This window comes from Vulpes lagopus, chromosome 6, assembly GCF_018345385.1.
Source record: "Vulpes lagopus strain Blue_001 chromosome 6, ASM1834538v1, whole genome shotgun sequence".
Taxonomy (NCBI): Eukaryota; Metazoa; Chordata; class Mammalia; order Carnivora; family Canidae; genus Vulpes; species Vulpes lagopus.
The window spans coordinates 50985728-51006386 of record NC_054829.1 but is presented as its reverse complement, the minus strand read 5'-3'; the positions used below and the strand labels follow the sequence as shown (position 1 = coordinate 51006386).

The 20659-nt window shown below is 38.6% G+C and overlaps 1 protein-coding gene, 1 long non-coding RNA gene and 1 pseudogene across 6 annotated transcripts in view; 2 read left to right on the top strand and 1 right to left on the bottom strand.

Annotated features, from left to right (window-relative positions):
• Nucleotides 1-7106, bottom strand: part of MIS18BP1 (MIS18 binding protein 1) — a 46799-nt gene extending 39693 nt beyond the window's left edge. For 3 of the 5 annotated variants that reach the window (XR_005988559.1, XR_005988560.1, XM_041760041.1), the window contains exons 1-2: nucleotides 6710-7022; nucleotides 1439-2072 (exon numbers count right to left, since the gene is read on the bottom strand). Coding sequence is in view for 3 of the 5 variants with exons in the window: in XM_041760041.1 (XP_041615975.1) it covers nucleotides 1439-1979 (541 nt within the window). In the remaining 2 variants the exon portion in view is untranslated. The other 2 variants (XM_041760042.1, XM_041760043.1) reach the window with 2 other exon arrangements.
• Nucleotides 2472-3407, top strand: LOC121493795 (annotated as a pseudogene).
• Nucleotides 7107-7239: 133 nt separating the features above from the next.
• LOC121493920 lies at nucleotides 7240-18164 on the top strand. Its single transcript, XR_005988587.1, has 3 exons — nucleotides 7240-8730; nucleotides 11830-11875; nucleotides 17854-18164. It is a non-coding gene; the product is annotated as an uncharacterized LOC121493920 (long non-coding RNA).
• The last annotated feature ends 2495 nt before the right edge of the window (nucleotides 18165-20659 follow it).

The window sequence follows — 20659 nt, the reverse complement described above, 5'->3', positions numbered from 1 at the left end:
AAGTACCTCCCCACCCTGCCTATCCCATTTCAGTTAAATCATTCCATCTTTACAGTTACTCAAAGAAACCCAGAACCAAACAAACGAAAAGAACACCCTAGAGCCATCCTTTATATCTTTTATATTCCAAACCCAGTCTATGAGCTCTTCCTTCAAAAAACACCCAGAATCCAAACACTTATTATTTTCACTGCTACCACCTAAACCAAACCAATATCTTACCTCACTTAGATTACTGCGCTATTTCAAATTGACAGCAGGTGATACTTTAAAATATAAGTCAGATCCATGTCACTTCTCTGCTCAGAGCCCTCCAATGACTCCTTAATTTGCTCACATAAAACCCCAAACTCTCAGGGATCCCTGGGTGGCGCAGCGGTTTGGCGCCTGCTTTTGGCCCGGGGCGCGATCCTGGAGACCCGGGATCGAGTCCCACGTCGGGCTCCCGGTGCATGGAGCCTGCTTCTCCCTCTGCCTGTGTCTCTGCCTCTCTCTCTATCTCTGTGACTATCTAAATAAATAAAAATTTAAAAAAAAAAATTGTCAAACCCCAAACTCTTATGTTCACCTATAAAAGCTCCACATTTTTTAACTGTATCTGTCTCCTTCTCTCTACTTCTTTCCACTCACTCTATGATATACTAATCTCATAGCTCGTCCTTGAATTTGTGGAGGAATGCTATTTCAGAGCATTTGTACTAGTTATTACCTTGTCTGGATCATCCTTCCCAATTTTTCCAATATTTTTTTTTTAAGATTTATTTATTTATTCATGAGAGACACACAGAGAGAGAGGCAGAGACAGGCAGAGGGAGAAGCAGGCTCCATGCAGGGAGCCTGACACAGGACTTGATCCCAGGACTCCAGGATCACACCCTGGGCTGAAGGTGGCGCTAAACCGCTGAGCCACCAGGGCTGCCCTTTTCCCAATATTCTATCTGTATCTATCACCTCCCTCAATTTTTTTTGACTCAAATGGCATCTTCTCATTGAACTATACTCTGACCACCGCATGGAAAATTACAACCCACTCCAACTCTATTATCCTTATTCCGTTCTTCTTTCCATAGCACTTCTCCTATATTGTACCTTTTTTTTTTTTTTTTTAAAGATTTATTTATTCATGAGAGAGAGGCAGAGACACAGGCAGAGGGAGAAGCAGGCTCCATGCAGGGAACCTGAGGTGGGAGTCAATCCCGGGTCTCCATGGTCACACCCTGGGCTGATGGCAGTGCTAAACTGCTGAGCCACCAGGGCTGCCCTATATTGTACCATTGTTATTTAAATTGTCTCTCCTACTACCTGAATGTGAGCTAATACACAAAGGCTGGGGTATTTGTCCACTTTGTTCACTCCTCTATCCTGAGTACCTAAAACAGTATCAGACCAATAAACACAACATATCATAGCTTTTCAACCAACACATAATAAAACTAACCTCTTGGTGAACTGTTATCTGACTGGAATGATTTGTTGCTTTCCTTTTCTTCATAGACATAGGTACGCTGCAATACTCTTTTCTCAGCTCCTTTAGGAGTAAAAATTTTCTTTTTATTTTTTGATGGTTCCAACAAACTATTGTTTCCTGATGCTTGTTCTTGCTTGTCACGCAGTACTTTTTCTTTCATTCTTTGAAATATTTTTCCCGGTGATTCATAGTTTGCTTTATTTTTTAATCTGTCCTTGTTGGGCTTTATAGCACTGATATCAAGAGAGCTGTTAGAGGTGGTAGCCCCTGCTAGCATGGTGGAATGAAATCTATTTTTATTATTAAAATCTGTCATGTCTAGGCAATGAGTCCTTTTATGGTCATTCAATGTTAAAGAGGGGTTCTGATATTTTGCCAAGTCTTTTACAGGAGTAAGTGTTCCTTCAGGAATGGTGTCAAAAAAGATTGCATGCATGGGCATTTTCCTTCTTTTAGAAGGTGTCTCTGAAGACAAATCAATTCCTGGATGTTTCAAAGGTGTTGCAATCATCTTGAAAAACAGTAGCAACAAGTTTTCTCTAACAGACGATTCACTTAAACACAATTTTCAGGAAAGTAGACTTCTGCAGGGGCCCGGAGGAACCTGTAGTTCAATGTGAAATCAACCTTTATCATGCTTTGGTGCAAAAAAAAGTTTATTTGCTTTCCATAACACAAATGTGAAGCTCTATATTTTTGTTAAACACTCATTATTATTTTATTTTATTTTTTTATTTTTATTTATTTATTTTTTACACTCATTATTATTTTAGATGAGAAGTTTGGTCTTACATACTTGAACCTCAAGTCCTGGAGGTTCCAATCTAATATTTGCATCAAAAAGCATTGTAGGACATCTGCATACGGCACTATATTACACTATAAAAGATTAAATTCACAAACATCACTTTTCCTTTTAGGCACTTAAATTTTAAGGCAGCAGGTATGATGATACATTCTAATGAAAGCTGAAAGATTCGAGCAGGGGAAGATGGCGGCGAAGATGGCGGCGGCCGTTCCACAGCGGGCCTGGACCGTGGAGCAGCTGCGCAGCTAGCAACTACCCAAGAAGGACATTATCGAGTTTCTAGAGGACCACGGTTCAGATTCGTTTCTTGCAGAACATAAGTTATTAGGAAACATTAAAAATGTGGCCAAGACAGCTAACAAGGACCATTTGGTTACAGCCTACAACCATCTTTTTGAAAGTAAGCGTTTCAAAGGCACTGAAAGTATAAGTGTCTGAGCAGGTGAAAAATGTGAAGCTTAATGAATATAAACCCAAAGAAACCAAGTGTTGTGAAGACTCTGGATGAGGGTCCACCAAAATATACAAAACCTGTCCTTAGAAAAGGAGATAAAACCAACTTTCCCAAAAAGGGAGATGCTGTTCACTGCTGGTATACAGGAACACTACAGGATGGGACTGTTTATGATACTAATATTCAAACCAGTTCAAAGAAGAAAAATGCCAAGCCTTTAAGTTTTAAGGTTGGAATAGGCAAAGTTATCAGAGGATGGGATGAAGCACTCTTAACTATGAGTAAAGGAGAAAAGGCTCGACTAGAGATTGAACCAGAATGGGCTAATGGAAAGAAAGGACAGCCTGACACCAAAATTCCACCAAATGGAAAACTAATTTTTGAAGTGGAATTAGTGGATATTGATTGAAATAGCAATGCTTCAGATATAAAGACATTAGCAACAATAAAACATGGCCTTGAAGAAACTTATGTAACTAGAACTGGTTACTATTGTAAGGGGAGAGTCAACTGGAAAATTCAAGAACTCAGATATTGTTTACCCAATCCCCAACTTTTAATATATGTAATCCATCATAATTCCTTAAAGTCTGAGATATTTTACTACAGCTGTGTAAAATATTAGTTAAGGTGAAGTGACTTTCCTTTTACGTCATGTTGTAAACTAAAAGGCTCAATAAAAACGTATTCAGTGTCTTGAAAAAAAAAAGAAAGCTGAAAGATTCATTCAATTTTTTAGTTAAATAATTGCCAATCCTAATTGAACACCAATAAAAAATAAATTTATTTAAAAAAAAAAGAAAAAAAAATAATCGCCAATCCTGATTTTGTTATACCGCTGAACATTTTAACCATGCAGTTTTAATTGAAAAACATTCAAATCGAAAGTAAATTATATTCATTTTTAAAAAATTAATGCAATTTAGAATTTTTAGAGGAAATCATGTACTTGAGCACACGTCTTAGACTTGTTTTAACTTGCTTTTATAAATATATTTTGTATCCCACACCTATAAATCAAGATTCTAAGTGATGAACCATACATTTTGTAATATTTGGCAAATAAATAAAACATTTCCACCTAAGGAGCTTGGAACTTACCAGTTTCAACTTACTGCATCTCTTATTGCTGAATTTATAACTATTCTAATCAATCTTTGACATCATATAAACACAAAAAGCATACCACAGAAAATACTAATGCAGTCAAATCAAAGATATCAAGTATCTTTATCTAAATAACTTCCATGAGAAGTATGCAAGTTAAGAATTCATACACAAATAGTACCTTATCCAATACTTTATTAAGAGAAAAAAAGGAAATATTCCTTTCTAACAAGGACTGACAAAGAAGGCTAACTTGGCAATCTGGTCCTGTGACATGAAACAACTGAATTCTTCCACAGAGTGTTAATTTAGTAAATATGTACTAATGCATAGATTTATGTGTTTGGCAATGTGCTAGTGATAGGAATCCTGTGTTGCGAGTTAAAATGCTTACTAGTGGTTCACTTTAAACTCTCAAAATAAAAAATGAATGGGGACAACTGCACACAAAAGAAGGGCTAAGTATATACAAGCTTACACAATCTCAATTCCTCACAAACTAATGAAATGCTCCACAGGAAGTATAAAATGCAAATAAACTAGTGGAACTGAAAACAGGCCCAATCTTAGTAGACATATATTACTGTTTTCTAAAGGCAGGTTATTATGGCCCAACTGAAAGGCTCAAAGAACAAACATACACGTCCTTTTTCATGTTGCCCAACCTCTGCCCTCCCAATTCAAACACGTAGCAGGATGGGAGTGAGTGGTCAAGATTCTGGAAAACCTCAAATTCTAAACCCCACCTCCAAAAAAGACACAGAAGATTCCTAGGAGCCCCTCTTTCCCATTATATGATAAATAGTAACTCAATAGAAGCCAAAAGAGTTGGCAATAGTTGTCTGTGGCTTCAGTGTGGTTGGTGAGGATGTAGAGGAAAAAAAAGTTACCTAGGATTTTCTGACCAGAGAGGCTTTGCAGAATAGATACAGAATAAAAACAGGAAATCACCAGGTCGAGACTAAATGCTCAAAGCCCCATTCTCCTCCTAGTTAATAGAAGAGCAAAGCTAAGAAAACAGGTTATGATGCTCAGACTCTGATAGAAGAGGCTGATGTTAGAGGACAGGGATTCAGTAATAGGCATTCCTCAAGTTGAGGAAAAGAGTAGCCTGAAGGCCAAGCACACTCAACCTAACAGAGGGAGGTCACTAACAAGTTCCTTCTTGGACTAGAGAAGAGAAGGTGAATTCTAAAATGGTATATGCTTCTGCTTCACTAACTGCTTAAAACTATTTGGAAAATCTAACTGTTGCCATTTATTCTGAAAACTGACAAGTGCTGATATACTAAGAAAAAAATTGCTATTTATGTAAAAGATTTGGGTATGAGAAAACCATCATATGAAAAAGCTAGCTATGAGCACTTTATAGGTATGTAAATATATACGTAAAGCTAAACAACTGTTTTTTTATCATGGATATGATGCTGAATTTAACTGTTACTCTTCTTCCCAAAATTACATGAAAAGTTCTTCTAGGGATTTACTGTAGTGGTAGCAATAGTAACAGTAACAATTATTATAATGGAAAGGGTCAAAAATCCCAAAGCACACTAATTAAAACTGGGAGGTGGAAATAGAAAAAAATGAGAGGAATTTTAAGTTAACTGGTAAATGATACACTGGGGGGGGGGGGGGGACGACCCAAAAACAAACTTGGTATACAAAGGAATTGATTCAATTACTATAAATAACATTCAAAGTCACCAAGTGGATCAATTTTTAAAAATGAGCAACACAGAAAACGACCAAAAGGTATGAAAGGCAACTGATAAAGAATACAGAAAACTACTCAGTGAGTCAAATGACATTTCCTCTTACTAATAATTGAAGAGCTGCAAATTAAAACAATGGGGCTTCTTGTTTATCAGATTTGAAAAGATCAATTTCAAAATATAGGTGTGCATGCTGTCGATCAAGAAATTCCATTTCTAAATTTTTTTCTTATGGAAACAACTACATTAAGAATACAAATATGTAAATGGTAAGAACAGTCAATACTTATTGCACATATGTCAAGGACTACATAACCTTACAGCAATTCTTAAAAGTTTTGAAGATGGGGAAACTAAGGCACAGGTGGTTAAATAATCTGCCCAAAGTCCCACAATGATTAGAGCAGGACCTAAGTCAAGGCCCAAATGCTATACAGGGACGTTCATTGAAGTACTGGACAAACTATAAACAATGTAGATCTCCACCACTATGGTACGAAATTCTGCTATATTCATACAACTGAATTCTATGTATTCAATAAAAAGATATATTCCTGTATATGAACTGACATAGAAAACAGCGAGGATATATTCAATAAAAAAGGAAGGAGTCGAAGAGGACGTACAGTTGCATTTTTATACAACACATGAGCATAAGCATAGGGAAAAAAAATCTGGAATTGTACCAAATTGTAAATAGCGTCTGACTTTGAAGAGTAGGATGAGAGGGTCCTCCATTTGCTAAATAATTTTTATTACCATCTAAGTGTGTTTGCAAACAATGTGTAATTGAACCAGAAGAAATTATAAGCTCGATGGATCAAGTGCGTCTATAGCGCTGTGGATCTTGGGGTCCAAGGGCAGTGATGCACACAAATCATTCTAACGTAAAGGTTTTTTTGGGGTTGTTTTTTTTTTTTTTTAACCAGAAATGATTTTAGAACAAAGTCCTAGAGCGTTCATCACTGAAACGAATCTGAACCACAGCAGGCACGCAACAAATACGTACACAACGAATAAATAGTTATGAAACCCCTACCGACGCCGAAAGTGTAGAAAAGCCCACGGCGGGCCAAGAATGCTGATGGGTGGGGACCCTCAGCGCCAGCGGGGGGGCGAGCGCAGGAGGGGAGGGGAGCGGGGCAAGGAGTTCATACCTTGGGTGAAGGGCTTCATAGGGCTAGAAGCCGGCAGTCCGGGCTTGGCTTCGCGAAGGGTGGGCGGGCGATCCCAGGGCTCGCGCCACTGGCCCCGCAGCCCAAGCCCAGGCAACCCTTACCCCCTCGCGAGGTTCCCAGGTACCCACAACAGTTGGGGAATTCAAATTCGAAGAGCCCGCCCTCCGGCCAGCCCCGCATTGGCGCGCTCAGGAAGTGCGTCACCGTGCGACTCGAGAAAACTCGGGGTGGCCCCGAAGCGCGAGGGCTATATTCTTTCTACAAAAGCGGGGTAACCCCGAGTTGCCAAGAGTACCTACAGGGCCACTCTAGTCTTTTGAAGAACTCGTTTCCTTTCCGGACGGCCGGCGCCCCCAGCACGTTTCGCGGCTCCTCCCGTTAGGCTCTGCGGCCGGAAGGCCTACGTCCGACGTCGCTTGCGTCCTCGTGCGCTACTGCGGGTTTTTAAGTTTGGCCCTTCTGAGCCACCGTCCTCCCGTACTGGTTGGGCAGCGGGGGGCGTCTAGCCCTCGGGTTGCTCAGCTGTCTGAAGAATCCGCTTTCCGAGCGCTCGTTTGACAGAGCTTTCAGTTTTCCCTGGCCGCGGTTATTTGAGAATGAGAAAGAACGTTTTGCTCTTGAGACGAAAACAGACTGAATGCAAAGTTAGCGATACTTGCAATGGGATGTTTAATTTGAGCTATTTTGCCAAGGAGTGTGATGTTTTTTGAACCTGATTGTATCGAATCCCAAAAGCTTTGATATTGAGGACTCTGGGTTGCGAAGCGGTTTGCGGCAGCGCAGTGAGACTGAGCCCTGCCTTAGGTCGCGCGCAGTGGTGCTCTAACCAGCGCGGGTTCGGGGGGCGCCCTTCAACTCCAGGCCCTGGCGAGACGCGTCCGCTGGCTGGAAGCACTGTTTCAGTGTTGTGGGCGGAGAAGGAGGAGCCAGAGGACTAACAAATGTTTTCAACCCCAAACCCCTTCCAGATCCTATCCTGCGTCTTCTGCCCACGAACCCCAGCCCCCTCCCAACAAGTCACCCGGGGGCAGGAAGAGTCTCTTTTGCCCTCATCCAAGAAAATTCCTCAGCATCCTAAAAACATGTTAATCGCATTTCTCCGTTAACACTGGACTGGTTGTAATGGATTGTTTAAAGTGACTTTTGCAGTCCCCTCGTCTAAATCCTGTTTTCACTAAATCTTGCGCACCCCGAATATTAAGAGTCCGAAATATAAACTTGAAACATGCAAATGAATGCAAGTAAGGAGGAGAAAACAGTTGAGATGAGGAGAGGAGAGGAAAGCAAATCTACATAGATAAAATGAAGTTTCTGTCTGTGCAGCGTAATGAGAAAATGACTGGACATGAACCAGATTTGTGGGAAAAGCTAGACGTTGAGGTACCTATTAAGTGACATGTATGAAAGCATATGAAATGCGCTTCGTGTGCCAGAGACTTCGAGGATTTGGGAATTCATATTCCAAAGCATCTGAAATAGAAGTAGGAGAGATTTCTGTGCCTGACATGGAGATGGCCGTGGCTCACACATTCAGCCAGAATAAGAATCTTAAAATATAAAGGATAGACACTCAGAAATATAGACATTTCTTTTTTTTAAATAACCTCTTTTCATCTGAGAAACTGCTAGTATATAGCATGCTCCAGGGTGAACAGCAGCAGGGATCCACCTACGGATGACTAATGATTTTCCGAACAAAATGAGAGAAAACAGTTTGTGGATGAAAGTGTGATGAGAAGGCATACAGGCAAAGGGACAGTGTTCATCTGTCCATTGGGACATCAACATACTGCCCTGGATGGGCCTTCCTTTAAGTTTCAGTCAGCCAACTGGGATAATCTGTCCAGGCTTAAGTCTGTAACTCCTGGGAACACATGCAGACCCACTTAGGGCCCAAAGGACAGACATAGGAAGAAGGGGATGGAAGCTTCACATTGTATGGGAGCTGCTGCCAAGGCATCTGGGTCTGCTTAACCTGGAGGAATATTCCCAGGACAATGGTAAGTTCCAGCAGGATACCAATTGACCATATAGCATTTTGGATTTTGGGGAGAGTTAGAAAAAAAAAAGGCCTTTCTTCAAGGCCAGTAGTTCTCAACCAGGGGTGATTTTGCACCTCCCGGTAGGAGGGGGGTATTTGAAAATGTCTGGAGACATTTACATCATAAATGTCACAATGGAGAGGGATGCCACTGGTGCCTAGTGAATAGGGGACAGCAATGCTACTAAAATCCTACAGTGTGCAGGAAAGTGCCTCCACTGCAAAGAATTATCCAATCTAAAATGTCAATAATGCCAAGGGCTGAGAAATCCTACACTTTTAAGATGAAGCCCTGAAACAGGATTTTAGACCTTCCACTCTCTCAACGGTGTTTCCCCTATATAAAGTGCAACTATCCATCATTACTGCTGTGTCTGGGCCTAGAGGAGAGATGGAGATGCAGTCTAAAGGGAAGTTATCCAGGCTATGGGAAGGGAGAACCTCTCAGTTTAAAAAGCAGTCAGGGATTGCTGTGTAATAGAGACAGTATTATAAACATATAACCATATCTTTACGAATTATAGTAAGTGCTATAAAGATATATCAGATTAGATCCTGCAAGAAGCTGATGGTAAAATGGAGTTAGGAATACCAGAGGTTTGTTGGGAGATAAGGCCTGTGAAGGTTAAGGAGAAGAAAGAAGGATTAGGCCTCATAAATCTTCAGACTTTGACACAGATCTGTGAAAGAAAACAGCGAAAGGAAGCAAAATCAGGCAGAGGGACCCTAAGATTGCAATGTAGATTTGACAAAGTATTGGCTAACCTAGCAGAGAGACTTGGGGTAACCCATCAGGGGTGTCCTGGAGTGGCTAGAAATGGACAGATCCTAGAATCCATAATGGTGTAGGCTGCCTGAGAAGAAGATGGCCTTGACTCAAAGGCTTAAACAAACTTTTTTTTTTTTTTTTTTTTTTTTAGGGGATCATGGCTGGCTTAGTTGGTAGAGCTTGTGACTCTTGATCTCAGGGTTGTGAGTGTAAGCCCCACATTGGGTGTAGAGATTACTCAAAAATAAAATCTTTTAAGAAACCAATTTTTTTAATTAAAATTTTTTGGGATTGAGATATAATTGTTTATAACAGTATATTAGGGTCAGATGTACAACTTAATGATTTGATATATGTATACCAAATGTATTTTTTGTATATTACAAAATGAACACAATTATATCTAGTGCACATCTATCAGCACACAATTACATGAGAACTTTTAAGATCTACTCTATTAGCAACTTTCAAATATACAGTACTAACTATAGTCACCATGCTGTACATTATATGCTCAGGACTTGTTTATTTTGTAACTGGAAGTTTGTACCTTTTGACCACCTTCACCCATTTTATCCATACCCACCCCTGCCTCTGGCAACTGCCAGTCTGTTCTCTGTTCTGAGTTTTCTTTTGTTTTGTTTTTAGATTTCACATAAAAGTAAAATCATATAGTTTTTGTACTTCTCTGTTTATTTCACTAAGCCTAATGCCTTCAAGGTCCATCCGTGTTGTTGCAAATTCAAGATTTTCTTCTCTTTTTATGGCTAATTAATATTATATTGTATAGGGCAGTCTCGGTGGCTCAGCGATTTAGTGCTGCTTTCAGCCCAGGGTGTGATCCTGGAGACCCGGGATCAAGTCCCACACGTCAGGCTGCCTGCATGGAGACTACTTCTCCCTCTGCCTGTGTCTGTGCTTCTCTCTCTCTGTGTGTCTCTCATGAATAAATAAATAAAATCTTTGAAAATATATATTATATCGTATATATAAACCACATCTTCTTTACCCATTGATCCTCAATGGACACTTAGGTTGTTTCCATATCTTGGCTATTGTTAATAATGCTGCAGTGGACATAGAGGTACATATATCTTTTTGAGATAGTGATATCATTTCCTTCAGATATATACACAGCGGTAGAATTGCTGGATCATATGGTAGTTCTAGTTTTAATTTTTGGAGCTATCTCCAAAGATAGGAAGAGTATATTTTCAGTGGCTTTTGATTTTTTTTTGCAACCCACAATAAGAAATATGTTTTATATTATACCTAATACATGCATAAATACATATAACTAAAGCAAGAGTTTTTCAAACATTACTTATCCTTATTGTGTGCAATCATGCTAATAATTTGGGGAGAGTTAGAAAAAAGATACACGAGGGGATCCCTGGGTGGCGCAGCGGTTTGGCGCCTGCCTTTGGCCCAGGGCGCGATCCTGGAGACGCGGGATCGAATCCCACATCAGGCTCCCGGTGCATGGAGCCTGCTTCTTCCTCCGCCTGTGTCTCTGCCTCTCTCTCTCTCTCTCTGTGACTATCATAAATAAATTAAAAAAAAAAAAAGAAGAAAAAAGATACACGTAATTTCCATATTTCCTGGTTTTTAGTGCTTGTGTATAACTGTAGGACATTGTGAATATTTTCATGTTCCTACATGGTGAACACATTTTTTTCTTTTTAAAAAAATTATGTTGAAATTCACATAACTTAAAATTAATCATTTTAAAGTATAAATCCAGTGGCTCTGTCCCCTTTTATGTTACTATTATAAGTTATGTTTTTGTACATTGTATACCCATTATTGTAGATTTATAATTTTTTATGAATTTCTTTTAAATTATATGGAAAAAAACAAGCTAAAACCCCAAAACACAATAACACTGGATTTTATATGTATCTGTATAGCTACATTTATCTGAGTTCTTGATTTCTTCTTGTTTTGCATTGTTGTCTAGTGTCCCCTCATTTCAGCTTCAAAGGCTCTCCCTTTAGCGTATCATATAGAGCAGATCTTCTAGTGACAAGCTCCTCCACCTTTTGTTTATCTGGGAATGTCTACTTTCTCCATTATTAGAGGATAGTTTTGGCAGATATAGAATTCTTATTAGTCTTTTTCTTTCAGCACTTTTTAGTATGTCATCTTACTGCTATTTGGCCTTCATTGTTCCTCACAAGAAATTAGATGTAAATGTCATTAATTTACATTGTTATTGGTTTCTTGTATGTGACAATTCTATGCTCTCACAGCTTTCATGATTATCTTTTTGTTTTTGTCTTTTGACAGTTTGATTATCATGTGTCTTGATGTGACATCTTTGTGTTTATCCTTGGTAAGTTTTTGAACTTTTTGTATATGCATATATCTATCTTTTATTAAATTTGATAAGTTTCTGACTATTTATTGAAATATTCTTTCTTTGCCTTTCTTTCTTGGCCCCCAGGAATGAATATGTTAGTATATTTACTTGATGGTTCCTATAGCTATCTTAGGCTTATTTTTCTTCATTCTTTATGCTCTTCAAACTGAATTTTTAAAAAAAGATTGTATTTATTTATTCGTGAGAGGCACAGAAAGAGAGGCAGAGGGAAAAGCAGGCTCAATCCTAGGACCCCAAGATCATGGCCTGAGCCAAAGGCAGACGCTCAACCACTGAGCCACCCAGCTATCCCACATTGAATACTTTCCATTGATCTATCTTTAGGCTTGCTGATTCTCTCCTCTGCCTGCTCAGATCTGCTATTGTGACCCTCTAGTGAATTTTTCATTTTAGTTATTACACTATCCAGATTCACAATTTATTTTCATTCCTTTTCAAAATTTCTATCTCTTTATTGATATTTTCTGGAAGAGTTTAGGAATGGCAATTGCAAATGCCTCTCATAAAGTTTTGCTATTTTAAATTGCCTCTTTTTTGATTTGGCATTTTCTTGGATGCTATAAACTTTTTACTATTTTCCAGAGTACTGACTAAGCCGATTCAAACAGTTTTTGTTTGATTGTTTGATGTGAAAAAATGGACTCTTGGAATTACCTGATTTGCCATTTTTACTTGATCAGGCTGTCTGAGTAAAGAAAATCGTCTTATAATAAAGATGAAGAATGTCTCCTTTTACCAGATTCATTTACTCCTCACATTTTAAGGGAGTGCAATACAGAGCCATCTGTTTATATTCCACATGATTTGTTTACCTTAGGTAGATAAGATTTTTTCCTTTTCTCAGGAGATGGGGGTGTAGTGGTATAAGCAGTTGTTATATAAGCACTCAGATTCATAATTTCAGGTCTCCTCTCCTATTGTGTGAGAACCTCCTTCGTAAACATTTAGGCATAACCACCTGGTTCTTATCATAGCACCCCATACAGGGAGAATGGGGCTTGGGACTCCAATGTAGGTATTGCTCTAAGTAATAATAGTAAGTCCTAATCTGAAAACATTGTGTTAGCCATCAGGACAGGAGAAATAAATGTAAGATTAAAATTTTATTTACCACTAAAATGGTTTCACATCCCACAGCAGTATGGGAACCATATTACAGGTTGTTCTATTACATTAATGGATCAAGGTGGCCTTCTGTTAGACAATAATATTTAAGCTGAGGCCTAAAGAATGTTAGGAGTTAGCTAGGTGAAAGAAGGGAAAAATTCCTGGCAGAGCTTTCATCTGGGATGATCACATTGAGATGGAAAGAGTGCAGTGGTTTTTTAGAAGACTTAAAGGATGAAACTTAGCAGAAGAATGGTGATGGATGATGTTACAGAGAGAATTAAGAGTATGATCATTTTGAAGAAACACATTAAGAACTCTAAGGAAAAAGGAAAGACATTAAATGATTTTAAGTAAGAGAATGACAAGGCCAGATTTGTTTTTAAAGAGATTACTTTGGCTGCAGTGTGGAGATGATCATTTTCAGATGCAGGAAATAAAAACTTAAAAAAATATTGATGGAAATAGAAGAGGCATGACTCAATGAAGTCCTTTAGCAAATAACAGAAAAGAGACCAACTTTATTTTTAATTTTTTTCCCATTTTATTTTATTTTTTTAAATTTTTATTTAAATTCAGTTAATTAACATAAAATGTATTATTGGTTTCAGAGGTAGAGGTCAGTGATTCATCAGTCTTATATAATACCAGTGCTCATTATATCATGTGCCTTCCTTAATGCTCATCACCCAGTTACCCCATTGCCCCACGCCATTCCCCTCCAGGCACCCTCAGTCTGTTTCCTATGATTAAGAGTCTCCTATGGTTTGTCTGTCTCTGATTTCAAAGATGTTTTATTTTTTATTTTATTGTTTTATTTTTTCCTCTCTCCCCCTATGCTCCTCTATTTTGTTTCTTAAATTCCACATGAGTGAGATCATATGACAGTTGTTTTTCTCTGGTTGACTTATTTCACTTAGCATAATATCCTCTAGTTCCATCTATGTCATTGCAAATGGTAAGATTTCATTGTTTTGGATGGCTGAGTAGTATTCCATTGTGTGTGTGTGTATATATATATATATATATTTATTTATAATATTTATATTATATTTATTATATTATGTATTATATTTATTTATATTTATTATATTATATATTATGTTATATTTATATATAAAACATATTTATATACATATACATATATATACACACATATATATATACACACATATATATATATATCCATGACACATCTTCTTTATCCATTCATCTGTTGATGGACATCTGGGCTCTTTCCATAGTTTGGCTACTGTGGACATTGCTGCTATAAACACTGGGGTGCAGGTGCCTCTTTGGATACATTGCATACCTAGTAGTGCAATTGCTGAAAGAGACCAACTTTAAACAGATAGGATGACTTAAGTATACTCTGCCTATAATTGGGGACAAATTAGATATTGTAATCACCTAATTTTCTTCTTTCGACTTATTGAAAGCTTGAATTTCTATTTTAGTTTGATTTTAGCTTTTCATTTAAAAATAACTAGAGATTGTTAGGAAGTTGCAAAGATAGTGTAGAAAGCCCTTGAGTAGCCGTCATCTTTTTTTTTATTTATTTAAATTTTTGGTCGTTAACATGCAGTGCAATTTGATTTTGAGGGTAGAATCCAGTCATTTGTTACTTACATACGACACCCAGTGCTCACCATAACAAGTGCCCTCCTTAATACCCATCACCATTGTAGACCATCCTCCACCCACCCTCTTCATTTATTTTCCTCCAGCGGTTACATCTTATATAATTATAAGTATACTACAATATCAAAAATAGAAACTTGACCTTGTTGCAACATGTATATAGCTCTCTGTCCATTTATCATATCTGTGGTTTTGTGTAACTACCACTACAAAGTAACAAAACTATTTCATTACCAGGAAGATCATCCTCATTCTAATATGTATAGTCACCCAAACCTGCCCCTATAACTTCCCTGTCCAACAAACCTAATGTTAGTGGTTCCCTGACATCATTAGTATGTTTTCTGTTTCAATAATTTTGTCATTTCAAGAGTGTATATTAACAGATTCATCATACAACACGTTACCTTTTAATATTGACTTTTTTTCCCCCAACTCAACATAATGCTTTTGGATCTGTCCAAGTTGTATCAATAGTTTGTTCACTTTTATTTATAGATGCACCCACAGTTTGTTTATCCATTCATTTATTAGTGGAGATCTGATTGTTTCCAGTTTTTTTGTATTACAAATAAAGCTGTTATAGGAGTGCCTGGGTGGCTCCGTCAGTGAAGTGTCAGTGAATCTTAGGTCATGACCTCAGGATCCTGGGATGGAGCCCTATGTCAGGCTCCCTACTCAGCAAGGAGTCTGCTTCTCCCTCTCCTGTAACCCTCCTCTCTGCTTGTGCTCTTGCTTGCTCTCTCTCTCAAATAAATAATTTTAAAAATTTTTCAAAAAAAAAAGCTTTTATAAGCAATCATTTATACATTTTTGAGGGATTTAGTTTTCATTTTTCTGGGATAAATGCCCAGGAGTATAATTTCTAGGTCATATGGTAAGTGCATGTTTAGCTTTTTAAGAAATTGCAAATTATTTTCCAGAGTGGCCGTACCATTTTATAATCCCACCAGCAGTGTATAAGTGATTGGATTTCTAAACATTCTTACTAGCATTTGAATTTTAGAATGACCACTTTGGCTCTGTATGGGGAATTGATTAGAATGGGATGACGTTGTAGATGGGAAAACCATTTCAGAAGATTTTGTAGCGGTCAAGGTAAGACATGATAGAGCCAAACACCAAACTTTGGAAGTGAGGATGGACAGATTGAAGAGAGATTAAAGGAGTCTAGTTGATAGAAGTCAATGGCCATTTTAATGTGGGACCTAGGAAATGGAAAATTTTAAAACAAAACTTTCTTGTGTCTGGTTTGGGCAATTTGATGGATAATGGCACCATTCATAGAAGTAGATAATAGCAGAAAAAGTATTGCTCTTGTGCTAAGAAAATATATTTAGTTTTGGGCTTGGTGATACTGAAGTTCCTGTGTAGCATCCATGTGGGATTGGCCAGGAGACAGCATGCTATATAGGTCTGAAAATAGCATATTCCTTGAGAGAATGGATTTTGGAGTCAGATAAACCTTGATAGTAAATCTGAGTTCTTTCTTTTACTCTTTCTGTATCTGCTGGCAAGTTATTTTACCTCCATTTTCTTGTTTATGAAATGTGATTATTGTAAGGATTAAATAAGGTAATATGTATAAAATAGCATAGGGGCCGGCATATCAGGAAATGGTAGTTGCTATTAGTTTTATAGATTTATGATTTGAATAGTGTTCTCTCTAATGTCAAGTGCTGTCCCAAAGACAAATGTGATACGGGTGAAGTGCAGTCTTTGGATTTAGCAACAATGGGACCCTGGAGGACAACAGGGCTTCAGGAGGGCAGAAGCTCAGTTATAGTAGGTTAGGGAAAAATTGAGAAGAAAATGCATGGGGATAGTCACAGAGCCTCCTCCCCTCTCTTCACCCAAAAAACCATATAAAGAGGGGCACCTGGATGACTCAGTGTTGGAGCGTCTGCCTTTGGTTCAGGTCATGATCCTGGGGTCCTGGGATGGAGTCCTGCATCAGGCTCCCCAGAGGGAGCCTACTTTTCCCTCTGCCTATGTCTCTGCCTCTCTCCGTGTCTCTCCCGAATAAATAAATGGAATCTTTAAAACAAAACAAAATGTATAAAGAAAAGAAAGTGATAGCAAGAAGTTAGAACATCTAGGGTTAAGGAAATGTTTTCTCCTCAAGATTGGAAAGACTTGACTTTGATTAAGTGGGATTTATTTTCTTGTAGTTAATGTTGATGAATTATTAGCCTGATACCAATGGAGGAACATTTCTTTTAGAATAAATAGCTGGGAGAAGAGAGGAGTGATTGATAAGAGATACATGTGGGTTTTTAGGTAAGGAATAGTTTTAAATTTGAAATCTTCTCATGGCTTTATTTTTGTCTGTGATGTGAGAAGAGAGATCATGGGTTAAAAGTGAGTTAGGAGGTATTGAGGTATTTAATCTTCACCATAATTCCTCTGTGAGAAGAGTGAATATATTTTAGAACAACACTAATGGAAAATGTGAGGGCTAATGAGAGAAAGAACGATTGCTGGAGCATATTGAGCATCAGGCTAAAGTTGGAATCAGGATTTGTAGTAGCACCAATCTGCAGTATTGGCAAATCTTGTTTCTAACAAATTTGGTAAGAATAAAGGAAGAATCTACATAAAGCTACATAGAAGCTATGATGAAGGATCCCTGGGTGGCGCAGCGGTTTGGCGCCTGCCTTTGGCCCAGGGCGCGATCCTGGAGACCCCGGATCGAATCCCACGTCGGGCTCCCGGTGCATGGAGCCTGCTTCTCCCTCTGCCTGTGTCTCTGCCTCTCTCTCTCTCTGTGTGACTATCATAAATAAAAAAAAAAAAAAAAGAAGCTATGATGAAGCCAACTTGAAGTCAAGGATTTGAAATGGAACTAGTTTATTAAAGAGTCTCCAGTTAGGAAGTTACCAGGAAATGGTTTGATTTTCCCAATTCCTTTTTCCAATTGAGGTCTGTCAAATATCTCTTTCTCTAAATAGTTGCCACCTTGAAAACATCTTGGCCTAATTCAGCCACCTGAAAATCCTTGCCACTCAAAGAAACCATAATATACCATCTTCTTCCCAATTTGGGCACATATGCCTAAAATCTTACTGTAGTCTTGCTGCCTCCATTTGTACCAAAATGATTCCTAAGAAATAGATTAGGAATGAAGGAATGAGATGCTGACTGATTTGGTTTCTTTTTTACTGACTCATCTAATTCCACAGTGAGTGTCTACAAGGGCCAAGATGGCATGAGGCCCAGATCTAATATTTAGCCTGGGGGTACCTGTAACTTTTCAACAATCAACTGGAGTGAACCCTGGAGTCCTGCTTGGTGATACATAAACTGGTCAGTGTCTTCTTTCTTGTTTCTGACTATTATGCCAATTGACCTAACTTCTTGGCCAGCTTTTATAAATTATAGTTTGTCTTTGAAGACTCAGACCTGTCTCATAGCCCCTAAGGTCCAATGTAAACAGATACCTGCATAACTCTTGAGTTCCTTCAATTATCTGTTCATCACACACTATCTTCCCAGCTCCTAGACCATAGTGGAGCGTATATAATTTGTTTTAGAATATTCCCAAGTTTGTCTTCAGCCATATATGCCAGTGAGTAGATCTTTGCAAATAAAATCTATAGACACTGTAAGTGATGGCTCAGCTGCACTGAAGGCGGCTCTAAGGTTGTCCTATAGTTTGACTCCACCTTGTGGTTAAATGGGTGGCTGCACTTAGAACCTCTTAATGCTGGTATTGTCTGTTGCCAGTAGGTCTTGTAAGTTGATTAAACGCAATTTTGCTCAGCCACCCCCCCCAACCGCCCCACCCCGTGGATCTGGATCTGGTTTACACTGACTAGGTTGGTTCAATAAGTTAAAGGGAAACTCTTTCCCTATGCCTCAAGGAAGATTTCACTTTGATTTCCCACAGATATTTCAAATTCAACATCTTCAGAATACAACATTGCATCATTCTGCCTACCCTCACCCCTCTATACCTCCTCCCCACCCTCACCCCCTTTCCTTCTGTAAATGCCACTCTTAAACTCTCTCCTCCTCTGGTCTTTATCTCAGTGAAATACAGAGTATCCATTGCTGAAAATTAGAGGCTTAAGAGCAATTCTGATTTTTTTCTCCTCTCCCATTCATTTCTTTATTCTGCCTCTCAATTCAAAATGGCCTTGAATTTTCTTTTTCCTCATTCTTCTGCTACTGTCAGAGTTATGACTTTTAGTACTTTTGACGCAAACTACTGCAGTTGTTTGTCTCTATCATTTTGCCCATTTTATTGCCTTGCTGATATCAAATTTTCCCTTCATGTTGTCTTCGCTTTGATCTGAAACTCATACTTGAAATACTTTAGTATCTCTGCAGAGCTTACAGGGTAAAGTCCAAGATCCTTGAGGTGGCTTAAAAAGTACCCTGTGAGTTGGCATTTGTCTACTTCTGAGCCTCCTCTTCAATCACTCCTCACTTCACCCTTCTAGTATAGTTCTTAGAATACAGTGAGCGTTTTGTTTCATGCTTCTGGGCACCCATTCATGCTGTTCCCTTTTGTTTAGGAACAAACATCTGTAGATCTTTCTCTTAGGCTTGTTCAGGTTCACTAGAGGCTTCCGGAAAATTTCCACAGGGTATGTATCTGTTTGGGCCTCCAGGAAGCAGTTGGATCACTCCACCTGCAGTGCATAATGGAAGGGTGCCTTGAGGAGAATTTAATGAGAGGAATATTTACAAACAGGACCCTTCAAGGGATGGTGAAATACCCAAAGACGAAAAACAGAGATAAAGGTTTTATCTCCCCCAGGCCTAAAGATGCAAGGAAGAAAGAACAGTGTTACTGGAACCTGGAGAGATCTGTAACTGGATATGAGAGGACAACCAATGGTTGCTGTGTTTGAAAACAGAGGAACGCAGCCACTGTCAAAAGTGTGTGGTGGTGTTGGGGGACAGAGTAGAATACATAACCCAACCCCTCTCTCCTTCCACCTTTTTTTATTCTGCTGGAGCCTCTCTTTGGCTGATTTTAAGTCAAAGCCAAAGGCATAAGAAGCCTTTAGATATCCTCCCAGAGTAAGGCAGAGAAGGGTGGAGAGCTAAACAGAGAACAGTCAGCATTGAGTATAAACTTGCCTGCTATTGGTCTGTGAGAGGACCATGGGGGGAGGGCTAGGGAATAATTCACCTTTCAATATGAAGACTTTCAGTTCATCTGTTTTTGGAGGCAAGTAATCCCTTAGCTTTAACGGGTGTCCCCAAGTCTTAGGCTGGGAAGGTAAGGGAAGCTTTTTTTTTTTTTTTTAATGTAGATTCTCAACCATTTTTTCCTGTTTTCAGCTCAGTTCAACACTTTGCCTTCAGATATACCTGGAGCATTATTATAATTCCTGAAATTTTTTGAGATTTACAATATAAATCAGCTTGATTCTTACTAGCTTCCTTAGTAGGTTAGGTTAGGTCTCTGTTATCTCTTGTCTACTAGGTCAGTTCTCACTGAAACATTTCACTAAAGACATTAGCTTTCTTATTTTGGGTCAGGAAACAAAACTGCCATCTACTCTAGAGGGAGACATCATTTCTATCTTTCAAAACTGTTTTCTATACAAACATTCTTGAATAGATATGCTGGAACAAAAGCTGTCAATGCCTCTTTACAACACATGCAGAAACACAAGGGATTGCTAGTAAATTGTCTTTCAGCAGTAAGCAGGAAAGAGTCAATTCATGGATTGGCCACTTTTGAAAAGGAATACTTTTCTAAATTTCTGGTTGGTAGAGACCTCATATCTCTTCAGAAACTGTGGTAAAGTATGCATTATTTTCTTACTCCTTTTCAGGCCATCTGTTTCATGATCAGAATTTAAGTGCTTTCCCTCATGGAAATTCCATCTGTCTCATAGTACAATTTCTCTCAGACTCCAGCATTGAAATGCTCATCTGTCGTAGTTTTTGGTATTGATGTGATTTTGTGTGTGTGTGAGTGTATGTGTGTTTGTGTGTATAGGTGACTTCTTAAGGTATTTAATTAGA